The following is an 18,827-nucleotide window of genomic DNA, read 5'->3' as shown; positions in this document are numbered from 1 at the left end:
AGCCACATAGCACAGGGAGATCAGCTCGGTGCTTTGTGACCGCCTAGTGGGGTGGGATAAGGAGGGTGGGATGGAGACACAAGAGGGAGGGTATATGAGTATTTATGCATACATATAGTTGATTCACTTTGTTATACAGCAGCAACTAACACGACATTGTAAAGCAATTATACTCCAATAAAGATGTTAAAAAAAAAAAGAACACCCATACCACTCACTCTAGAGTGAATCTCCTAATGTTTCATGGGGGTATGTCTCATCTCTCCAATAAGTTTTAATCCTCTTCAAGATCACATCTTCACGTTATCTTCATGCCCCAAGCACCTAGTAGGTGCTCAATCAATACTTGAGTTGAATATAAAAACAAAGTTTTCTCAATCCTGAATTTTTAATCGTCCAAATAAGAATAGAACTTAAAAAAATTCAAAGCTAATGAAATGTTCAGAGCTTCTGAGATAGGATTTATTTCTCTGTCACTAAACTTAGAAAAGAATATCACACAATCTTTGTTTATTTATTTTACCTAAACTTTAAGTGGTTTCTGTTTAATTTACGAAGGGGGAGTGAGGTAAAATACTATGTATTAGGTAACTCAGTGGAGTTGATGCTCAAATGAACAGAGCAGCTCTGCCTAGATTGAAAACTTAGTTTCACGCTCAGGTTGGGCCCTTGCTGCAGCTTGTTCTCTGGGAAATATGGACCCTTAGTCACAAACAAGATTGGAGTAACAGAGAAGCTGGCTTAATGAAACTGTCAGCAGCACCAGAAAAGCATCTGCAAAAATGTGAACTGTTGATCGTAGGTCAGCAGACTCATCTCTATATATGAGGGACTGCTTATTTTTTATGAAGTTAAATATCTGTAAAATAAAATATGAGCTCTCTGGACATAAAGTAGAAAACATAGATACCACCATCATCAGTATTTTCTGTTGGACACCTCATTGTAACCACAGTCAACAGATTGTGGATAAACTTCTCAAAGCAATTTTGAAAAAAGAAAAATCATAGAGGTTTTAAAAGTCTTTTAGAAATATGCAGATTTGTTAGGGTTCTGTCATCTCCTTTCTCTGTTTCATTTCCTTCTCTATTTTCCAGTGTCTATGTCATTTCTCTGCCCTTTGTCCATAACAAAATGTTCTGACATTTTAGGCTAGAGCAAAATCTCATTTCTAAAGGTCCCAGTTGTTCAGTGTGAGATGGGACCATGTCAGTTTTATATGACTTCATCTTAGTGATCAGTTTCAGAGTTTAGCTTCTCCAGTCCCTTCATAATGCCAGCACTTTGTCATTACTGCTTTCCCACCCAGTCATTTTCTGAGTTTTATCTTGTTCACTTTTTAATGCCAGTACTTCTATATCGGAAGTTATCCACAAATACACATCAGCAAGAAAATAGCAAAAGGCAGCAACTTTGCGGCTAACATCATTATTGCTCCCATAAATAATAAAACAGTTTCCACTTTAAAAACATAGATAGTGTATTTTGGTTTTTGCAGTTGATGTGTGAGAAAGCTATTTGTATAATGAATCTTTGTGTAATAAATTGTATTTTCCCTTTGACCTTCATTATAATTTCAGAGTTATAGATGCAAGTGGAAAACATTGGTTTTCATTCCTAAGATTCCTAATTTTCCCTTCAGATTTCTGCTCTACTTCTCCAAAACTGATCTTTGTATATGTAAGTTGCCCCTCATAACCCATTTATAAGCTTTGAAAAACAAATAATTACACAAGATTTTTATACATAGTTCATTTTTATTTCACCTGGAATTCTTATTGATTCCAAAGTTTTATGTTTAATCAGCTGTATTGTATTTATTCTGGGGAAGTTCCTTAATTCCATCCCCAACAAAGTAGGTTTGAGACAAACAAACATGAAAGATACTGCTTTTCCCTTCAATATTTATTAAATTCACAGTTAGTGAAATAATATATTGTTGCTCTAATGCCCTTAAGTGGCTGTATTTCTGCAGCCATTGGAATGGACATTGGTTGGTTGGATACCTAACATGCATTCCCACCTTCCCTCTTTTGTTACCCTTGGAGAATTCTGTCCTTCCCTACCTACTCTAAAAGTGAGACCTATTTGACTTTAGACGAATCAATCCATGGCATTACCTTGACCTGTTTTGGTTCAAGTATAAGCATATAATGTAATTTGGGCCAATGAGGAAGAGTGAGTCCCAGGAATTGGGTGCAAGAGATATTCACTGCTTCTTGGGACAGTGTGATTTGAAGTTTGTAATGACATTTGGGAATTTTGCTGTGACTCAAGATACTAGCGCTTGAGGTACCTTGAGATGCAGGTACCCCCTTGAGGTACAGGTGATGGAATACCAGGTAGAACTTGAGAAGAAAGCTGACTGTAGAAAATAGAGCAGTGAGTGAACTATTGGATCAAGCTGTGCTTAAAGGTAGTCCCCCTGTAGTTGTATTACAAATCAATGTATTTCATGCCTCCTCCTACCCCTTTAAAACTTAAATATACTGAAAGCAGTTTAAGCTGTGATTCCTATTATTTGAAACAAAAGATTTCTGATAGAGGGATTTAGCTAGTAGTTCAGTATATCTACAAATACTATGGAATCCTTAAAATATCATAGCTGAGATGTAAGACATATTATAAATTCTTCAAGTTGACTATCTGAGAAGAATAATTGCCTTATTTAAGAAACATAGTAGTTTGAGGATTAAGAATAATTAATTTTTACATCTAGTACAAAGATACCAAAATTGACTTAGTGATGCTATTATTATAACATTATTGTAATACTATTACTAATAACTAGACTTAAGTATATGAGATAATAAAAAATAAATGTTTACATTTGTATGGAAATATATTAATATAAATGTTTCAGACATTACATGAAATTTCTAAAAATCTTATATGTTCTTGTATAATGTTATGTCATAATTCTAGTTATTACTTTAAAATGTATATCTCAGAAATAACTAAAAAAAATGTTTAGCATCATTTTTCTTGATCTACATCATAATTATGATTTTTTTCACTTTCGATTAGATTCTACATTTTGCAAAAAGTGACCCTTGGGTAGTTAACTAATACTGCATAATAAAAGTCTTACATAATCTGAAAGCCTAAGTTTTCCTTACTATCTGGACTGGTAATCTACTTATTTGTTTATATCTCACTCTGGAAGTGTAATGACTTTCCTTAAATAAATACATACAGCATAAAAAAATGTGTAAAAGAGTTCTTGAAGAAAACAGATCAGAAGGAAAAGTAAGAGATCGGTGATGAAGCCATAGGTGAGATTAATACACAGAATGTATTTTATAAGCTCCTGTATACTTTCTAGAAGTAAAGAAGATCAACTGTCTCATTCACAGTGTTCCTAAGATAAAACAACAACAACAAACTACCATCCCAGAGAAGCACAGCAATTTCTTTTCCTGAGACCAGAGATTTTCTTTTGTTTTCTGTTGAAATTGGTTTTGGAGTTCTACAGCTTTTTATTTAATAAGTGCAATTGTTGAAGACAATTAAAAAACAAAGAATTATCATGATTATCATGTACAAGAACTATTATTACTCATGAATTATCATGGCTCATAAGCAAATGATCTTATGGTAATGACTCAGTGGTTTCCTGTAGTTAATATATAAAATTTGAAAGTCAGCAAGGCTTTGGTTTTGTATTTGATAAGTTATTGCTTCCATATGGAAATCTAAAAGAGGAGGTTATCTTGATTATTAGGTATTACTCTTTACTATTCACTATTAGGAGTCAGTTTAGTTGTGGTGAAACTCCTTTTAATCTGTTTTATTCCTGTTAAACTCAGAAACAAAATGACAGTTTGACTACTATTATTCTCTATAGCTTTGGAATTTCAGGCCAAAGGAATAAGACCTGAAATAAAAATGAGAGATATAAAATTTGGAAGTGAAGGGGCCAAATGGTCATAACTTAAGAATAGATGGTTATTTATATAGAAAATCCAAGAGGATAAACTGAAAATCTATTAGTATAGACAAGAGTTCAGTAAGGGATCAAAAAAGGAAATATACAGACCCCCAAATAAACAGATATAAGATTTAAAAAGGTCAATCAAAATATATAGGTATAATAAAATATACAGTATAATGAAAATAATGGTTTACTCCATAATAGCAACAAAATGATGAAATATTAGAAATAATCTTAATAAGGTATAAAGCTTAGATGAAGAATTGATTACCTAATTTACCTAAAAAATATTTATAGGCTTCCCTTACCAGAGTCTATATGAATGTCAGGCATTATGATAAAATGGTAAGATAATGAATGCCATGGTGTTGCTTACCATTTGTTGCATGCAGTAGACAAATACACAGTCAATTATAATATAACATGGTGCATTCTTAAACAAAGGTGAGACTGGGGTACCAGTGAATGATGGAGATAAAAAAAAAAATCCAACCGTTGATGAAGTTAACAAAATAAACTTGTCTGATTTATCTGGGGTCTGGAGTAGGATTCTTTTTCCCCTCTGGGAATTTTAAGTCTAGGCATAAGGTTTGAATTTATACTACCTAGATGGCCCAGGAACTCTCAGCTCTAGAAATAGAGGCTCTCTGGTTGGTAGTACTCCATGTGGTTTGGAAAAATCAAAAGAAAATCTTCTCTGGAAGCATACAAAATCAACCGAGACTGTACTGGATTCTCACAGATAAAGCCATGCTGAATAGTGGTCTGCACCCAAGAGTAAAAAACACAAGGATATTATCTCCGATGTGTGAGAGATGGTGTGGTATCATAGAAAAATAGTTGGTCTTTCTTCCCAGTTCCTGGCACAGAGCTTCTATAACACTTGGAATTTCCTAAGTGATAGAGGATGGTAGGAATGTCTTTTGTTCTAATGAGGTGACTCTTGGCAGGCCCCTAGATAGCTTCTGTCAGGATGGGGGCTGGTCTCAAGAAAAACCAAGGCTTAATTAGAAACCTGGAACTTTCAACCCCATTCCCCAAGCTCTGGGGAGGAGAGGCAGGTTGGAGATTGAGTTAATCACCAGTGGCCAGTGATTTAGTCAATCATAATGAAACCGCCATAAACCCCCTGAGATGATGGAGTTTGGAGAGTTTCTGGGTTAGTGAAGTACAGTGAGGTGCTGGGAGAGTCATGCAACCAGTGAGAGCACACACCCACACCCCACCTTATTTTGCCCTATGTATCTCTTCCATTTGGCTGTTCTTGAGTTGTATCCTTTATAATAAACCAGTGATAGTAAGTAAAGCACTTCCTGAGTTCTATGAGTCATCCTAGAAAATTATAGAACCTGAATTGGGGGTCATTGGAAACCCCCAACTTATAGCTGGTTGGTCAGAAGTACAGGAGGCCTGGGACCTGTGACTGACATCTGAAGTGGTGGTGGGGCAGTCTGGTAGGATCGAGCCCTTAATCTGTGACGTCTGTGCTAACTCTGGATAGTGAGTACCAAAGGTGAACTGAATTGTTAAAACAGCAGTTGGTGGCTGAGAGCTGGAGAAGTGGTGTGGAAAACCCACAAATTTGGTGTCAGCAGTGTTGTGAGGCAAAGAAAATCCCAGAATCAGAGTCAGAAGTGAGATTTGCTAGAATGGTCCTGGCTCATGGAAACATGTGGTTTGGGAAGAGAAAGGATAACAGGGTGGAGGGTGAGGAATCTTTGATTCCTGGGTGGCCACCCATGGTGTGGAGGTGCACCTGTACTGTGATGAGTTACTAAAGGTACAAGTTACCGATCGTAGAGATGAATCCAACTCCTGGGAAGTTGGTTCACTGGATGCATTAAGAAGTACAGACTAACAAGAAGAAAGTAAAATAGTACAATCCCTTGGTTATTGCTACCTGTTATAGCTAAAATGAAATTAAAAGAGAGTTATGCAATTAAAAGGAAGAATGCAATCATAGATGGTGAGAGACAGTAGATGAGGGAGACCAGAGGCAAATGGTGTTATAACCTGCTACTGCAAAGGACAAGTGAGCTGCTCACTGAGACGTCTTTACTTTGATTAGATAGAACAGTGCCAGAACACCACACTTCCCATTGGGAAGACCAACGTTTTAGTATTTTAAGAACAGAGAATTTAGCCCCATATATGAGGAATTTCTTTTCTTTGGGAATGATTCTCTGTTTCTAAAAAGAATTCTGTGGTACAAACATGAGATGATTTGTCATCTTTATAACCAACCTAGCCGTAACACATTCATAATGATATTGGGGATGTAGGCTCTTTAATTCTATAAACTTTTCCATTTGATAAAGTGAGTTAGAAAGAGGAAAATAGTCTAATCTTGGAAACTCTTGATCATGGTGAAATTATAACATTTTAAAGAAGAAAGAATAAAATGAGAAATTTTAACTTTATATTTTAGAGAGCATAGAATGTATTATCCTTACTGGTAAATGATGACTGAACAAGAACAAGGTTATAAATTACAGTGAAAAGCAATTTTTAAAGGTCTGTTTTAAAACAGTATATTATTATTCTGAACATACATATTTACTCTTGGGAGTTAAATTGCACTGGAGAGACAAAATATGACTCTATCTACCTAAGTGTTAAAGTAATTGATATCTGATCCAGAAAACTTTTCTATTAAACATTACTAAGCACAGATCCATTACTGAATATTTATTTTATTTAGCAAATAAATCTTGATATTTTCATCAAGTGGAGACAGGATATGCTTATTGTATTACTTTATTATTAAAATACAATCATGCAAGAATAAGAACTGTACAAGGATTGTGTTATTTCATTGGAATATATGAATTAAAATCTCAAGCAAAATCTTTATAAATGAAAACATAGTAATTCTGGGGCTGGTGAATTATTATTTGTTTTATATACCCTGACTACTCTGCATGAATCAAACTGGATTTTTCCTTAAATAAGAAAAATGGATAGCTACACTGCTACAACTTCAGTAATTTTTTCCTCTGTGAAACATAATACAGTATAGCTCTATTATAATATGGCTTTAAGATTTTGGTGGGTCTTACCACATCCCCAAAATAGCAAAGAATGCACAGTGAGTTCCTGAGGATATGTAAGCCTGGTTGTCCTACAAGGCAGATTTGAATTTTAACCCTCCCTTATCAGTCTTCTAGAAGTTATAAAGGCAGTATAGTCCTAGTGCCTGCCACTGAGGGTGAGGTGGGTTTTTCTCATAATAAATCACTAATTTAGTTGGTCCATTCAGTAAAAAAGTTAAAAATACTTAGATCTCTATACATTTCAAAATGAATTCATTTTTATAGTTTTTTCCCTTTGCATCTATTTTTCATGTGGAAATCCATGATAAGGATGACTCTGAATTAGGGGCTAGCTAGAAAGAATACACTGCCTGGGGGATCTCTATCATGAATATTCTTCCTGCTCATCACCATCACCTCTGCCAGCTATTACTGGGCTCATGGCACTGTCACATGACCAAGGAGTAATGAACTCAATACTATCTAGGCTTGGTGAAGGTGACCTGGAGTTGGGCAGAGTTTCTGTGTTGGAGGGTTGTCTGCCAGCCTCTGCTGGGAGAACTAAATGTATTGGTCTCCAGGTTTTAATGATAATACCTACTTATCCAGCAGAACTTTGATAGGCAGGCTTTTCATCCAAGATCTTCAAGGTACAGATTTTCTGACCTTCATCTGTTGATCGTTTATTTAGATGATTTCTGTACTTCTTATTTATGGCCTCAATTTCTCTAGCTGCAATGAAAACTACGTAATTGTGTTCTGTCTCCCATGGGGAATCTGTGTCTCTCCTCAAATGTGCCTTTTCTGTGAGTGGGTACAAACACATATGTATGAGAACATTTACCTGTAGTTGTCCAAGGAAGGATGAGTGAACGGGAGGTAGAAGGGAATGTACACAAACTCCGAGTGTTTCTGAGGATGAATTTGACTGCACGTGGAGGAGTGTTTATCCATCCTCCCCTGAGTTCACATGAATTTTATTGTGTACACTGCAGATGGAGTAGGCAGCCGCCTGCTTCACTGATGTAAGGCAGTATATTAGTTAGAGTAAAGCTACCTGATTTAACAAAGAGCCTCCAAATCTGAGGGATCTAGAGCAAGAGAATTTTGGTTTTCGCTGGTGTGGGTATTCAGTGGGTTGCCTTCCACATGGTCATTCGGGGATCCAAGCTTCTTTTGCCTCGTAGCTTCTTTAGTTCCACAGTCCTAGTTACTCAGTCAGTGGCTAGGGAAAGCGAGTTCTGCATGGCAGAGGTTTATGGGCAGGCCTGGGAGTGTCATACTCCCAGTTTATTTCTGTCCACATTACATTGGCTGTTACTGAGTCACAAGCCTCACTGAACTGTAAAGGAGGCTGGAAATGTATTCTAGTTACGTGCATGGGTGGCGGGCGGGGGGGGGGGGGGAAGAGAATAGTTTGGTAAACAACTAGCCAGTCTTTGCCACTTTCGGTGGCAAGGACTTCTATTCCCAAACTGCTCCTTCATCTGTTTTCTCCTCCATCATTCTTTTAATTAGACTCAGCCTTCCATTCCACAATTAGAGCTTAGGTTTTAAGTGAAGTATTCTCTAGAAGAGAGGAAAAATGTAGTCCAATTTTCACCCTGAAGTATAAATTACTAGAGTCATATTCTTTCGTAGAAGCAGGTATATTCTAGCACTACCTAGTATAGTGCCTGCTCAATAAATGTTTGATGACGAAATGAATAACTGAATATACCACCCATCTCCATTGTAGATCCTCTTCTTGTCCTGAGGATATTGGGATTCTGAAGCATGGAGAAAAGGAGAAGAGAACCGGCAGAATAACATAGCAAGTTGGAGAGAGGACTAAAATGACTTCCAGTCTCCAGTGGAGTAGAAGGGATTTCTAGAGTAAGATCTAGAACTCCACATTCTGGCAGGGAGAGGGAATCTTAGAAAGTAGTTCTAGTCTGGTCCAACTTGTGAGGTAGGGGTGGTTAGTGTACATGTAAAGAAGCATTTACACCAGGAGGTAGCATGGGAAACTCATATAGTGCCCTTGGGTGACCTAATGTGTCACATAAATGAGCCCGTCAAGTCCTGCTCAAGCCAACAGAGCTGTCTCAAGTTGCACTAGCCGTATAATCAGCAGCTGTGCCAGCCTGCACAAGACTTCCAAGAGGACTCTTTCCTCACATGCCCATGGGCTTCTTTGGACCCTTGGGTAGGCTCGAGCTCTGTGAAAGTTGAAACCAGACTAGTAGGAGAAGAAAGTCCCGTGGAAAGGGGTGAATTTGGTTAAAAAAAAGCTGGTGAATTTGATTAGATAGTTACTGAAGACAGACTAAATTTTAGAAATGATTGGGTGGGATTGAGTCCTTTGGGGTGGGATAGAATATATTTTTGGCTCTGGACAGACCAAAGATGAATATGTGTAGGTTAAAAAAAAAGCCTTGTGTTTGCACACGTTTGCTGTGTGATTGTCCAGTCACACCAGCTGCATGACTCTTTGTTGAAATAAATAACTGAATACATTTTTGGCAACACAGAAGCTTCTTAAATAGAAGGCAGATAAAAGGAGTATCCTGGTATTTGGGACATGCCAACAAAACAAGGGCACTACCCTCCTAGGCCCTATCTCTCTTTGTGTAACTCACTTTCTAGCTGCTGCCTTTGGCTACTGATGCCTGCCCAAATCACCACTCTGCACCTCCTGTGAGAAATATCCAGAAGCTAAAGATCACACTTGACCTGCCCCCTTCGTCACCTTGGAATTACCTGGGGGGAAAAGAAGAGATGCCACTAAGACTTGTACATATAGTTCGTAATAGTGGTTTCACTGTCGTTCCAGCAATGGCTTTGGAGTGACCCTTTAATCATTTGCAACAGAGGCAAATAATGTCATCAGTGTAATAGCCTGTTAGTTCAAAGTACCCATTCTGTAGAGCGAAGGACCTCACCGCTCCTAATGAAATTTAAAATTCGAGATTGCCTTCACTACCTCCCCTTCTCCTCCAGAAACTCTTTCTTCTCTCTGTTCTCATATAGCACTGTCACACTCCAGCAATTAGTAATTATATAATGATAGAAACAATCATCAGTAACTTATAATTATCTTCTCTTCCAAAGTATAAGATCCTTTAGCATGAATCATCTTGCCAACAGATCATAATTCGTCTTGATAACAGGTTTGAGGGAGTTACATGAGATGTGAATCTGGCTCATTAATGTTATTGTTGTTTTTAAACCCTCAGTGGCAACAGTGCTTCCTAAGTCTTAATTAATCTGCATGACTTCTCTGGGAAGTAGGTTAAATATAACTACACTTATTCTACCAGTAGAGAAATTGGCAAACTGGTAATCTCCTCAATGAATCTCTCTTTATTACCAGTGGATCTGAGAGTAGATATGGAAATAGCTGAATTGGATTAATTTTCCACGATACTAGATTGAGATAACTTTTGTGTGGTATTGATTCCCCTCTCTGCCCCTGCCCCCGCAAAACCCTTGAAGATACCCATAACAAAATGATTTATAACAATTAGCAAAAATTGTGAGTTCTGAAACATTTTTATCTACTTCCTTATAAAATGCTGGAACTAAGTAAATCAGCATCAGTGTTCATTATAAATGCATGCATGTGATTTCTTTTCTTCCCTTTCTCTGCCTTTAAATTTTCATTGTTCCTTAGGGATTCACTATTTAATCATCCCTAGTTATATTTTTAAAATATATTTCTTCTGAAGAGCTTGAAGCATTGTGGAAGAAATAAGGATTCCATAGGACCTAAATTTAATGCTTCCGTCACACCTCGGCTTCTATCAGATGGAAATAGTGTGGTTCAATGCGAGGATATGGGTTCAGATCCAAGGCCTGCAGCCACTGATTTTCTGATTTGCTGTGTATCTTTGGAAAAACTGTTTTCTCTGGTAGCTGTTTTCTCATTTCTAAATGAGAATCATCTTACTCACTTCTTAAGTTATGGGAGTAACAAGAGATAATGAATGTAGAGTGCCTGGTACCTTAAACGTGATCACTAGTGGAGTATATTATTAATCATATAAATCAGTGACTTGGCCCCAAAAGCCTGACAAAAGGAATGCAGGGGCCTTAACAGGAGGATGTGATACTAGATGTGTGTATTTAGAGGTTTTGCTTAATATGGTAGTCATTGCTGATTGTTAATTTATTTATTTTGAAAATAACAAAATACTCTTTGTTTTTTTTTTTTTTTTTTTTTTTTTGCGGTACGCGGGCCTCTCACTGCTGTGGCCTCTCCCGTTGCAGAGCACAGGCTCCGGACGTGCAGGTTCAGTGGCCACGGCTCATGGGCCCAGCCGCTCCACGGCATGTGGGATCCTCCCGGACTGGGGCAGAAACCCACGTCCCCTGCATCGGCAGGCGGACTCCCAACCACTGCGCCACCAGGGAAGCCCCAAAATACTCTTTAATATTGTTTTGACTCAGTGATTTAAAGACAGTAAAACAGAAACAACAAAAGCTTTTGACAACTCTTAGTATCTTAGATAACCGGAAATCTCCATCTCCATTAGAGATTGGCTCAATTTAGTACAAGAAAATTCTTGTCTTAATTCAGAATAACACTTGGAACATGGTAGATAGTAAAAAGTATTTGGAATGAATGAATGAAAGCAAGTGGCTTCCGAAGACAAAAAGAGGAAAAAAGGACACCAGTAGTGTTGTGTTCTCTGTGTACACTTGGCTGGCTATCCAGATCTCACTTGGACACCAGTGGCCCGAGAACATAAAAAAAGAGGGACGTTTGAGGTGTGAGATAGATGGAGGAAGGAAAGTAGAAATAGCAGGGATTGGAGAAAAAAAAAATCCATATTCAGGAAAATACTATAATCACCTAGTTTACTGATGAAGTATATGAGGAAAGGGGACATTTTACTACAGGTTATTCTTTCATTTTTTATTATCTTAGAGTTTCTCGGTTTTACCTCTCGTCTTAAAAAAAGAAACATGATGGCACAAGGAATATTATGCTAGACCTGTAGGGCTAGCTCTACTTAAAACCTTAAAATAACTTTCCATTTCAGCTCATCAGATTAAAAAAAAATCCCTAAAACTGAAATAATCAACAAAAAAGCAGAAACATGCCTGTATTTGTTTTTTAAGGAAATAAGTTGTTAGCTGATACTTTGAAGATATTGAATCTTACCTGTGTAGATATATTCCACATATGCAGGATGAGTTTTGATGAAAACCTCTTTTACTTCTTCTATTTTATCAGCTCTGATTTTTGTTGCAAATGGTGTGTACATAACTGAGAAAGAGTCTGCCCTGGTGATGGCTTCTTCAATCATGGCCTGAGAGGAAGCAAACGACCCATTTGGTCTCAATAACAATACATGACTTTAAGAATATAAAAAAATATGATTACCTTTATGGATGATTTAAAAATCTATATACTGTACTGCAAAGATAACATATTTTGGTCTTGAATATTCATTAGAATGAACTTTTAATTAGTTCTGGGAATCCTATTTCATATTAAGAAAACCAATTAAGTGAAGAAAGTTTGTAAACAGACACCTCTAAACTGAGCTTGCTTTAAGATGAAAATAAAAATCCTGTTTTCTGAGCTGTCATTTTAAACTTGATCTTAAAAATCAAATTCTTAAGTCTAATGTAGTTATGTTATGAACAGACACTGATGAGCAATTTTACATTAAAAAATTAATTAAAATATCTAGATTTAAGTATTGTCTATAAATAACATGACAAACTAGACAAACTGTATATTTTTCTTCTTCCAATACATGGCAAAGCCTTTTGGAATTGGAAAAAAAAAAAAAGAAAACTTTCTCAACTTCCTCCTAGCAAAGCTTTCCTTCCCTCCAGATCACAAGAGCCATTTGAGATGGATTCAGCTATTTAAGAATTTCTTTAAATTTTCTTTGTTCATGCAAGATACCATTCTTCATAAAGCCTGCCATCACCCTGAACTTCCTGCTTTAACTAGGTCTATTACTATTTGAAACAGACCAAAAGGAAAGTTATGTGAAGTTTTAAAAGGAATTTATTCCTTTCCTACAACTTTTCCTTCTAACAAGGCTTGAACATTGAATAAAAAGTAGAAGTGTCTATAGTTATATCATTTTTCTGAAAATAGCATAAAAGAATATTACAAAAATCCAAATTTAGTTATAGGAATGATTTTTTTCCCTGACAACTAAAAATTGTCAACAACCAATAAGGAAAAATAATAGATTTGAAGTTTCCAACAAAGAAAAATCATTTAACAGACAGCAATTTATATTATTACTGGTAGAGTATATTGTAAACAAGTTTTAGACGAATATTAACAGCAATAAGGAGTTGATTTGAAACTGAGAAACTGAATTTCAGTTGTTGATTGCTTGCTTCATTCCTCAGTGACTTCAAATGGCCCCTATGATCAATTTTTTAATTTACAATTTTAAAAAAAAATTTTCTTCTAGAAACATGTTAATAAAAATTGGCCATTTCCAAGAAATGCCCACTGCATGCCCACCAATGAAAGGGAGCCATAACAAAACAGAAAATTTACCATATGGCTATGACTTAAAGAAAGATAACTAGTGCACACTCAAGCACACCAGCAAAGTCCAATATTAAAGTCACATTCTTTCTTATGGGCTATGATTAGGATTCTGAATAGACAGTGAAGTAAAACAATACAAATGCTGAACAGTTCAGGTCAAAGGACTTCTAAAGAAGCATCTGTCCTCAAAGGCATTCCAGTTTTAATTTACAATTTAAATTTGGTGTGGGACAAATTTCTGAATGGCTGAGGGAAAGAACTTATATTGTCCACAACGCTGTCCTTTCCAGGTCTGAGGAACTAGAAGGGAAAGAATGTGATTGTGATGCCAAACCCGGAGCCAGCACTTAGATGGAAGTAGCCATGGATTATGCAGCAGTGGATTCTGAGGGTGCAGCAGGTCTGGGTGCTGAGGCCTGGATGCTACTATGAAAGGCCAACAGCGGCAATGCAGGCAGCAGGTCTGGAATTCAGAGACGTGGATTAAGAACTCAAGCTGTTTAGGTACCAGGTTCTGGTCCTCCAAAAGAAAGTAAAGATCCTTTATATTGAGTAGAAGAATGTTTTCTCCAGCTTGGTCCTTGCTTCATTGTTCATTGCTGGAACATGGAATATGCTAGAATACGTTTATTGCTGGAACCAATCCTGGGATGGCCTGTCCAGACCAAAAAAATAAGTAGCTGTACCTAGATTCGTGTGGAGTGAGGTGCCGAAGAAGGGAGCTGTTCTAGACCTCAGATCTAAGGTCTTGATCTGACTTTACTGCCTTTTGTAAGCTGTTAGTTCCTGTATGAGTTTGCTAGGGCTGTCCTAACAAAGTTTCACAGACTGGGTGGCTTAAATAACAGAAATTTATTTTCTCCTAGTTCCAGAGCCTAGAAGTCTGAGATCCAGGTGTCTGCGGGGTTGATTTCTTCTTAGGCCTCTCTCCTTGGCTTGTAGATGGCCAGGTACCTTCTTCTGTGTCTTCACATGGGTTTCCCTCTGGGTGTGTCTGTATTCTAATCTCCTCTTCTTATAAGAACACCAGTCATATTGGATTAAATCCCACTTAAAGACCTAATTTTAACTTAATTACCTCTTGAAAGACCCTATGTGCAAATACAGTCACAATCTACAGCCTGGGGTTAGGACTTCAGCATGTGAATTTTGCGGGGGGGACGTGGTTCAGCCTATAACACTTCCTAACATCCAAATAGCTTTCCTTGTGGTGTCTCTGAATATCTTGTTGAAGATATTTTGCTTTAAATTCTGGATCAAAAAATTTAGTGAAGGTATTTAATCCTCTAGTTTGCTTCCAGAAGGGTATTAACAGTATCCCAGTAAGGCCAGGACAGAAGAAAACACTCTCTCCATCCCATTTCTTTTTCAACTGCTGGCAGCTTAAGTAACTGCTGGCAGGGTAGCTTTGCTAAGCCATCACACAGCAGGACAGGAAAACTCGTGCCCAAGAGCCTACACTAGTCTTTTTTTTTTTTGCAAGTGGCTGAAGTGTGTGGCAGCTTGATCTGCTTGTTTAAGGCATTGTGCTCTTGGCTTGATGTTCAGGGCATGGCATTCAGGCTTTCACAGGGCTCTCTACTCAGGAGGGTGTGTGCTAGAGCATGGCCTCCCTCTAGAGCTCCCCACTCAGAGCCAGTAGAAATGGGGTTCTTTTGTGGCTTCTGCCCTCCATCTTGAAGATGAGTAAGGAAGTGGGTGAGTGAGCAGAGTGTGTATGCAAGAATAAGAATTGAACTTTCAATGGAGATACTTTCTCAGAGGAAATTATTAGAGCCCCAAGAAGAAATATTGTGATATAATTTTAAATATACATATTTAAACTTTTAAATTATATTTTAAATATAAATATACAGATATATAACATTTCTGGTACATTATTGAATGACTCATTTGTGAAGCAATCTAGAAAAAATTTAGCTTTAAAATATTATTACTATAATTATAAATATTATAATTATTAAAAATAGTGGGAATTTTTGACTGTTTTTGGTTGGACACCAAAATATCAGGTTTTCCTTTTGTGATGGTAATAATTGGATAATTTAGAATTGGACTTGTCTTTCATGAGCAATCTATGTCCATTTTTTTAAAAATGTATTTTATTGAAGTATAGTTGATTTACAATGTTGTGTTAATTTCTGCTGTACAGCAAAGTGATTCAGTTATACATATATATATATACACACACACATTTTTTTCATACTTTTTTCTGCTGTAGTTTATCACAGGATATTGAATATAGTTCCCTGTGCTGTACAGTAGGACCTTGCTGTTTACCCATTCTATATATAATAGTTTGTGCCTATTGCTTCTTGGCCTTTTGGCTAAGATCAAGTGTAATAGTTTGTGCCTGCTAATCCCAAACTCCCAGTCCATCTCTCCCCACAACCCCCTCGTCCTGGCAACCACTAGTGTGTTCTCTGTGTCTGTGAGTCTGTTTCTGTTTTGTAGATAAGTTCATTTGTGTCATATTTTAGATTTCACATATAAGTGATATCATATGGTATTTGTCTTTCTCTTTCTGACTTACTTCACTTAGTATGATAATCTCTATGTCCCTCCATGTTGCTGCAAATGGCATTATTTCATTCTTTTTTATGGCTGAGTTGTATTCCATTGTATGTATGTACCACATCTTCTTTATCCATTCATCTGTTGATGGACGTTTAGATTGCTTCCATGTCTTGGCTATTGTGAATAGTGCTGCTATGAACATAGGGGTGCATGTGTCTTTTTGAATTATAGTTTTGTCTGGATATATGCCCAGGAGTGGAATTGCTGGATCATATGGCAACTTTATTTTTCGTTTTTTGAGGAACTTCCATACTGTTTTCCACCAATTTATGTTTCCACCAACAGTGTAGGAGGGTTCCCTTTCCTCCACACCCCCTCCAGTATTTGTTGTTTGTAGATTTTTAATGATGCATGAACAGTCTAATATGTGCAAATTGAAGATTTTAAATTTAAAGATTTTTAAAAACTGAGATATTTTGTAAGAATGATAGATATTAAAATATAAATTTTAATTTACTTTTTACTATCAAAGATTTTCTTTTGAAAATCTTTGAAAATAAAGAGAACAGATGAGAAATTGCAGCTTGTAAAAAAGTAAGCTGCACTGAAAATGAAGGCAGATTTCAAATGATAGTTTTTAACTTGACAAAAATTTTCTGAAACTGAGTCATTCTTTCCCAATGTGTGAGTTTCTCCGTGTCAATAAATGTTGCACATGTGCAGAGAATGGGGAAAACAATCAGTCCAGGTGTCGTGTTGTTAAGTGTACATTGCTATTAATTATGCTTTCTTTGCTGCTACACAAAAAAGAGCTTTGAAATTAGGTGTTTACATTTGCAAATCCTACTAACTCTCTGTTATCCTCCTGTTAGCAAGTTTTAAAGCTTATAGTTACATAAACCAAGAGTGTCTGTGGGCAGCTCATTTCCTCTACAAACAGTAACATAATAATTTCTCCTTATACTTCAGCTAAGCAAAAAAGAGCCCTTTGCTACCTCAGAAATCAACTTGCCTAGGATAATTGTAAACCAGGAAAGACTGGGAGAGACAGGCCATTAAGAGTAAAGGAAAAGCAAAGTAGAGGGAAAAGATGACTAGCAAAAAAGAAAAGAAACAAAATTTGTCTCCTTCTAAACCAAGGAGCTTGATTCTTCCTGGTGAATTTTTAAGAGCACCCAAAGTTCTCAGGATAAATCTTGCAGTAACCATACACCTCAAACATTTCCAGGATGACAGGATCATGATATTTTTTCCCCTATCTTTTTGCTGGAGGATTTGGATAAATTGTAACTTTTAACAATGTGTCCAATGATGGTGAATCAGTAAGTAGAATTCCTGTTATCACTAATTAGAAAATGTGATAAAATTATTATATATTATTATCAAATTATTCCTTTAATGCTCCCAGTATCTGGGCTGACCATAATTGCAGTAAATTGCTTTACTTACAAGATTAGATCTGGAAGCAACCTTGGGAATTTTCCAGCTCAATTCACTGAATTGCAGATGACTTAAGTGACTTGGAGAGGCATAAGTGACTTTTCTAAGGATTAACAGCTTTTTAATTTTATGGAATTTAGAATTAGGGTCTCGAATATTATATTTCACTTTCTCTTTGGAAAATTATCTTTTTACCTCCTGGGCTTTACCCTCCTGTTTAAAAACAGTCATAATAAATATAATTTTAAATTCTGAAGTATTTAATTTAGTTTTGCAGTATATGCGAGTGCTACAGAATTTTAGAACAATTTTATAATATATATATGTGTGTGCGTGTGTGTATGTATATATATATACACACACACACACTCTCTCACACATATATATCCTGTACACGTGGTTAGGCAGTTTCCCTTGCAGTTAGGTGTGGCCATGTGGCTGAGTGAAGGCCAATTTGTAGGCAGGAATGTTACTCTTTCCAGGCTTAGTCCATAAAACCCTGCTTAGAATAGAAACCTCTTCTATTTTCTTTCCTTATCAGCTGCCTAGAGAGGAAGACTCCCAGGATGTGGAGGAAGATTGAGCTGCAGGATGGAAGGAGTATGGGTTCTCCTGTTGCTGACTGGAGGAGAACCAACCAGGAACACCCACATTGGACTATACTGTGAGTGAGAAATCAACGTCTATTGTTTTAAATTACTGAAATTTTGGAGTTGTTTGTTGTAGTAATTAGTCTACCCTAATATACAATAATAAAGGAAAATTGGAATCTCTCATAATCCATTGTTTTTTTCTACTAAGCCTTATGTGTTATAAAAAAAAGTAAAGAAAGAAAAGCTACTTTGAGATAAAATAACTTTTCATTTAGCAGTGTGATACATTTTTTTATATATCCTACCCTTTAATCCTCCTGAAGTCCATCTAAGTAAGTATTCCTAGTGGACGAATATGACTGTGTTGTTTTATCTTCAGAATTGACATTATTAGATTCAAAGGAAGCAGTGCTATACTTGAAAGCTATAAATGATTGAATGGGAACCTTTAGCCCTTAGTGGTTAATATGGCTCTGTGTTATTATATTAATAATGATGAAAATTTGAATGATACCTAGAATTTTCTAGAAAATGGAAAAATAAAATTTTTGAGCAATATTTTTCAAACTTAATCCCTTTGAATATATATGGATTTAATTAGAAAGATTTCAATTTTCTTGAAATTTAGATTTAACCTAAAGAGCAGATTTTCCTAAGGAGCAGAGTATCTTACTTTGAGACTTACCTGTAAACCTCTTCATAGTTTCATCATTTATGAGATAGCCTGGATTGACACTGTTATGATAATTTTATTAATATAGTGATATGTTGGAATAAAATATGTAATAATTGATTGT

The 18,827-nt window shown here is 36.4% G+C and overlaps 1 protein-coding gene across 1 annotated transcript in view; it reads right to left on the bottom strand.

Moving 5' to 3' along the window:
- Positions 1-18,827, bottom strand: part of SPATA16 (spermatogenesis associated 16) — a 226,556-nt gene that overhangs the window by 55,706 nt on the left and 152,023 nt on the right. Inside the window, exon 5 of the mRNA XM_027111622.1 lies at positions 12,116-12,263. Within this exon, the coding sequence (XP_026967423.1) occupies positions 12,116-12,263 (148 nt within the window). The remainder of the gene's footprint in view (positions 1-12,115; positions 12,264-18,827) is intronic.

This window comes from Aethalodelphis obliquidens, unplaced genomic scaffold (assembly GCF_003676395.1).
Source record: "Aethalodelphis obliquidens isolate GAN/ISIS:26980383/991018 unplaced genomic scaffold, ASM367639v1 scaffold1, whole genome shotgun sequence".
Taxonomy (NCBI): Eukaryota; Metazoa; Chordata; class Mammalia; order Artiodactyla; family Delphinidae; genus Aethalodelphis; species Aethalodelphis obliquidens.
This window is presented reverse-complemented; position numbering and strand designations above follow the sequence as displayed.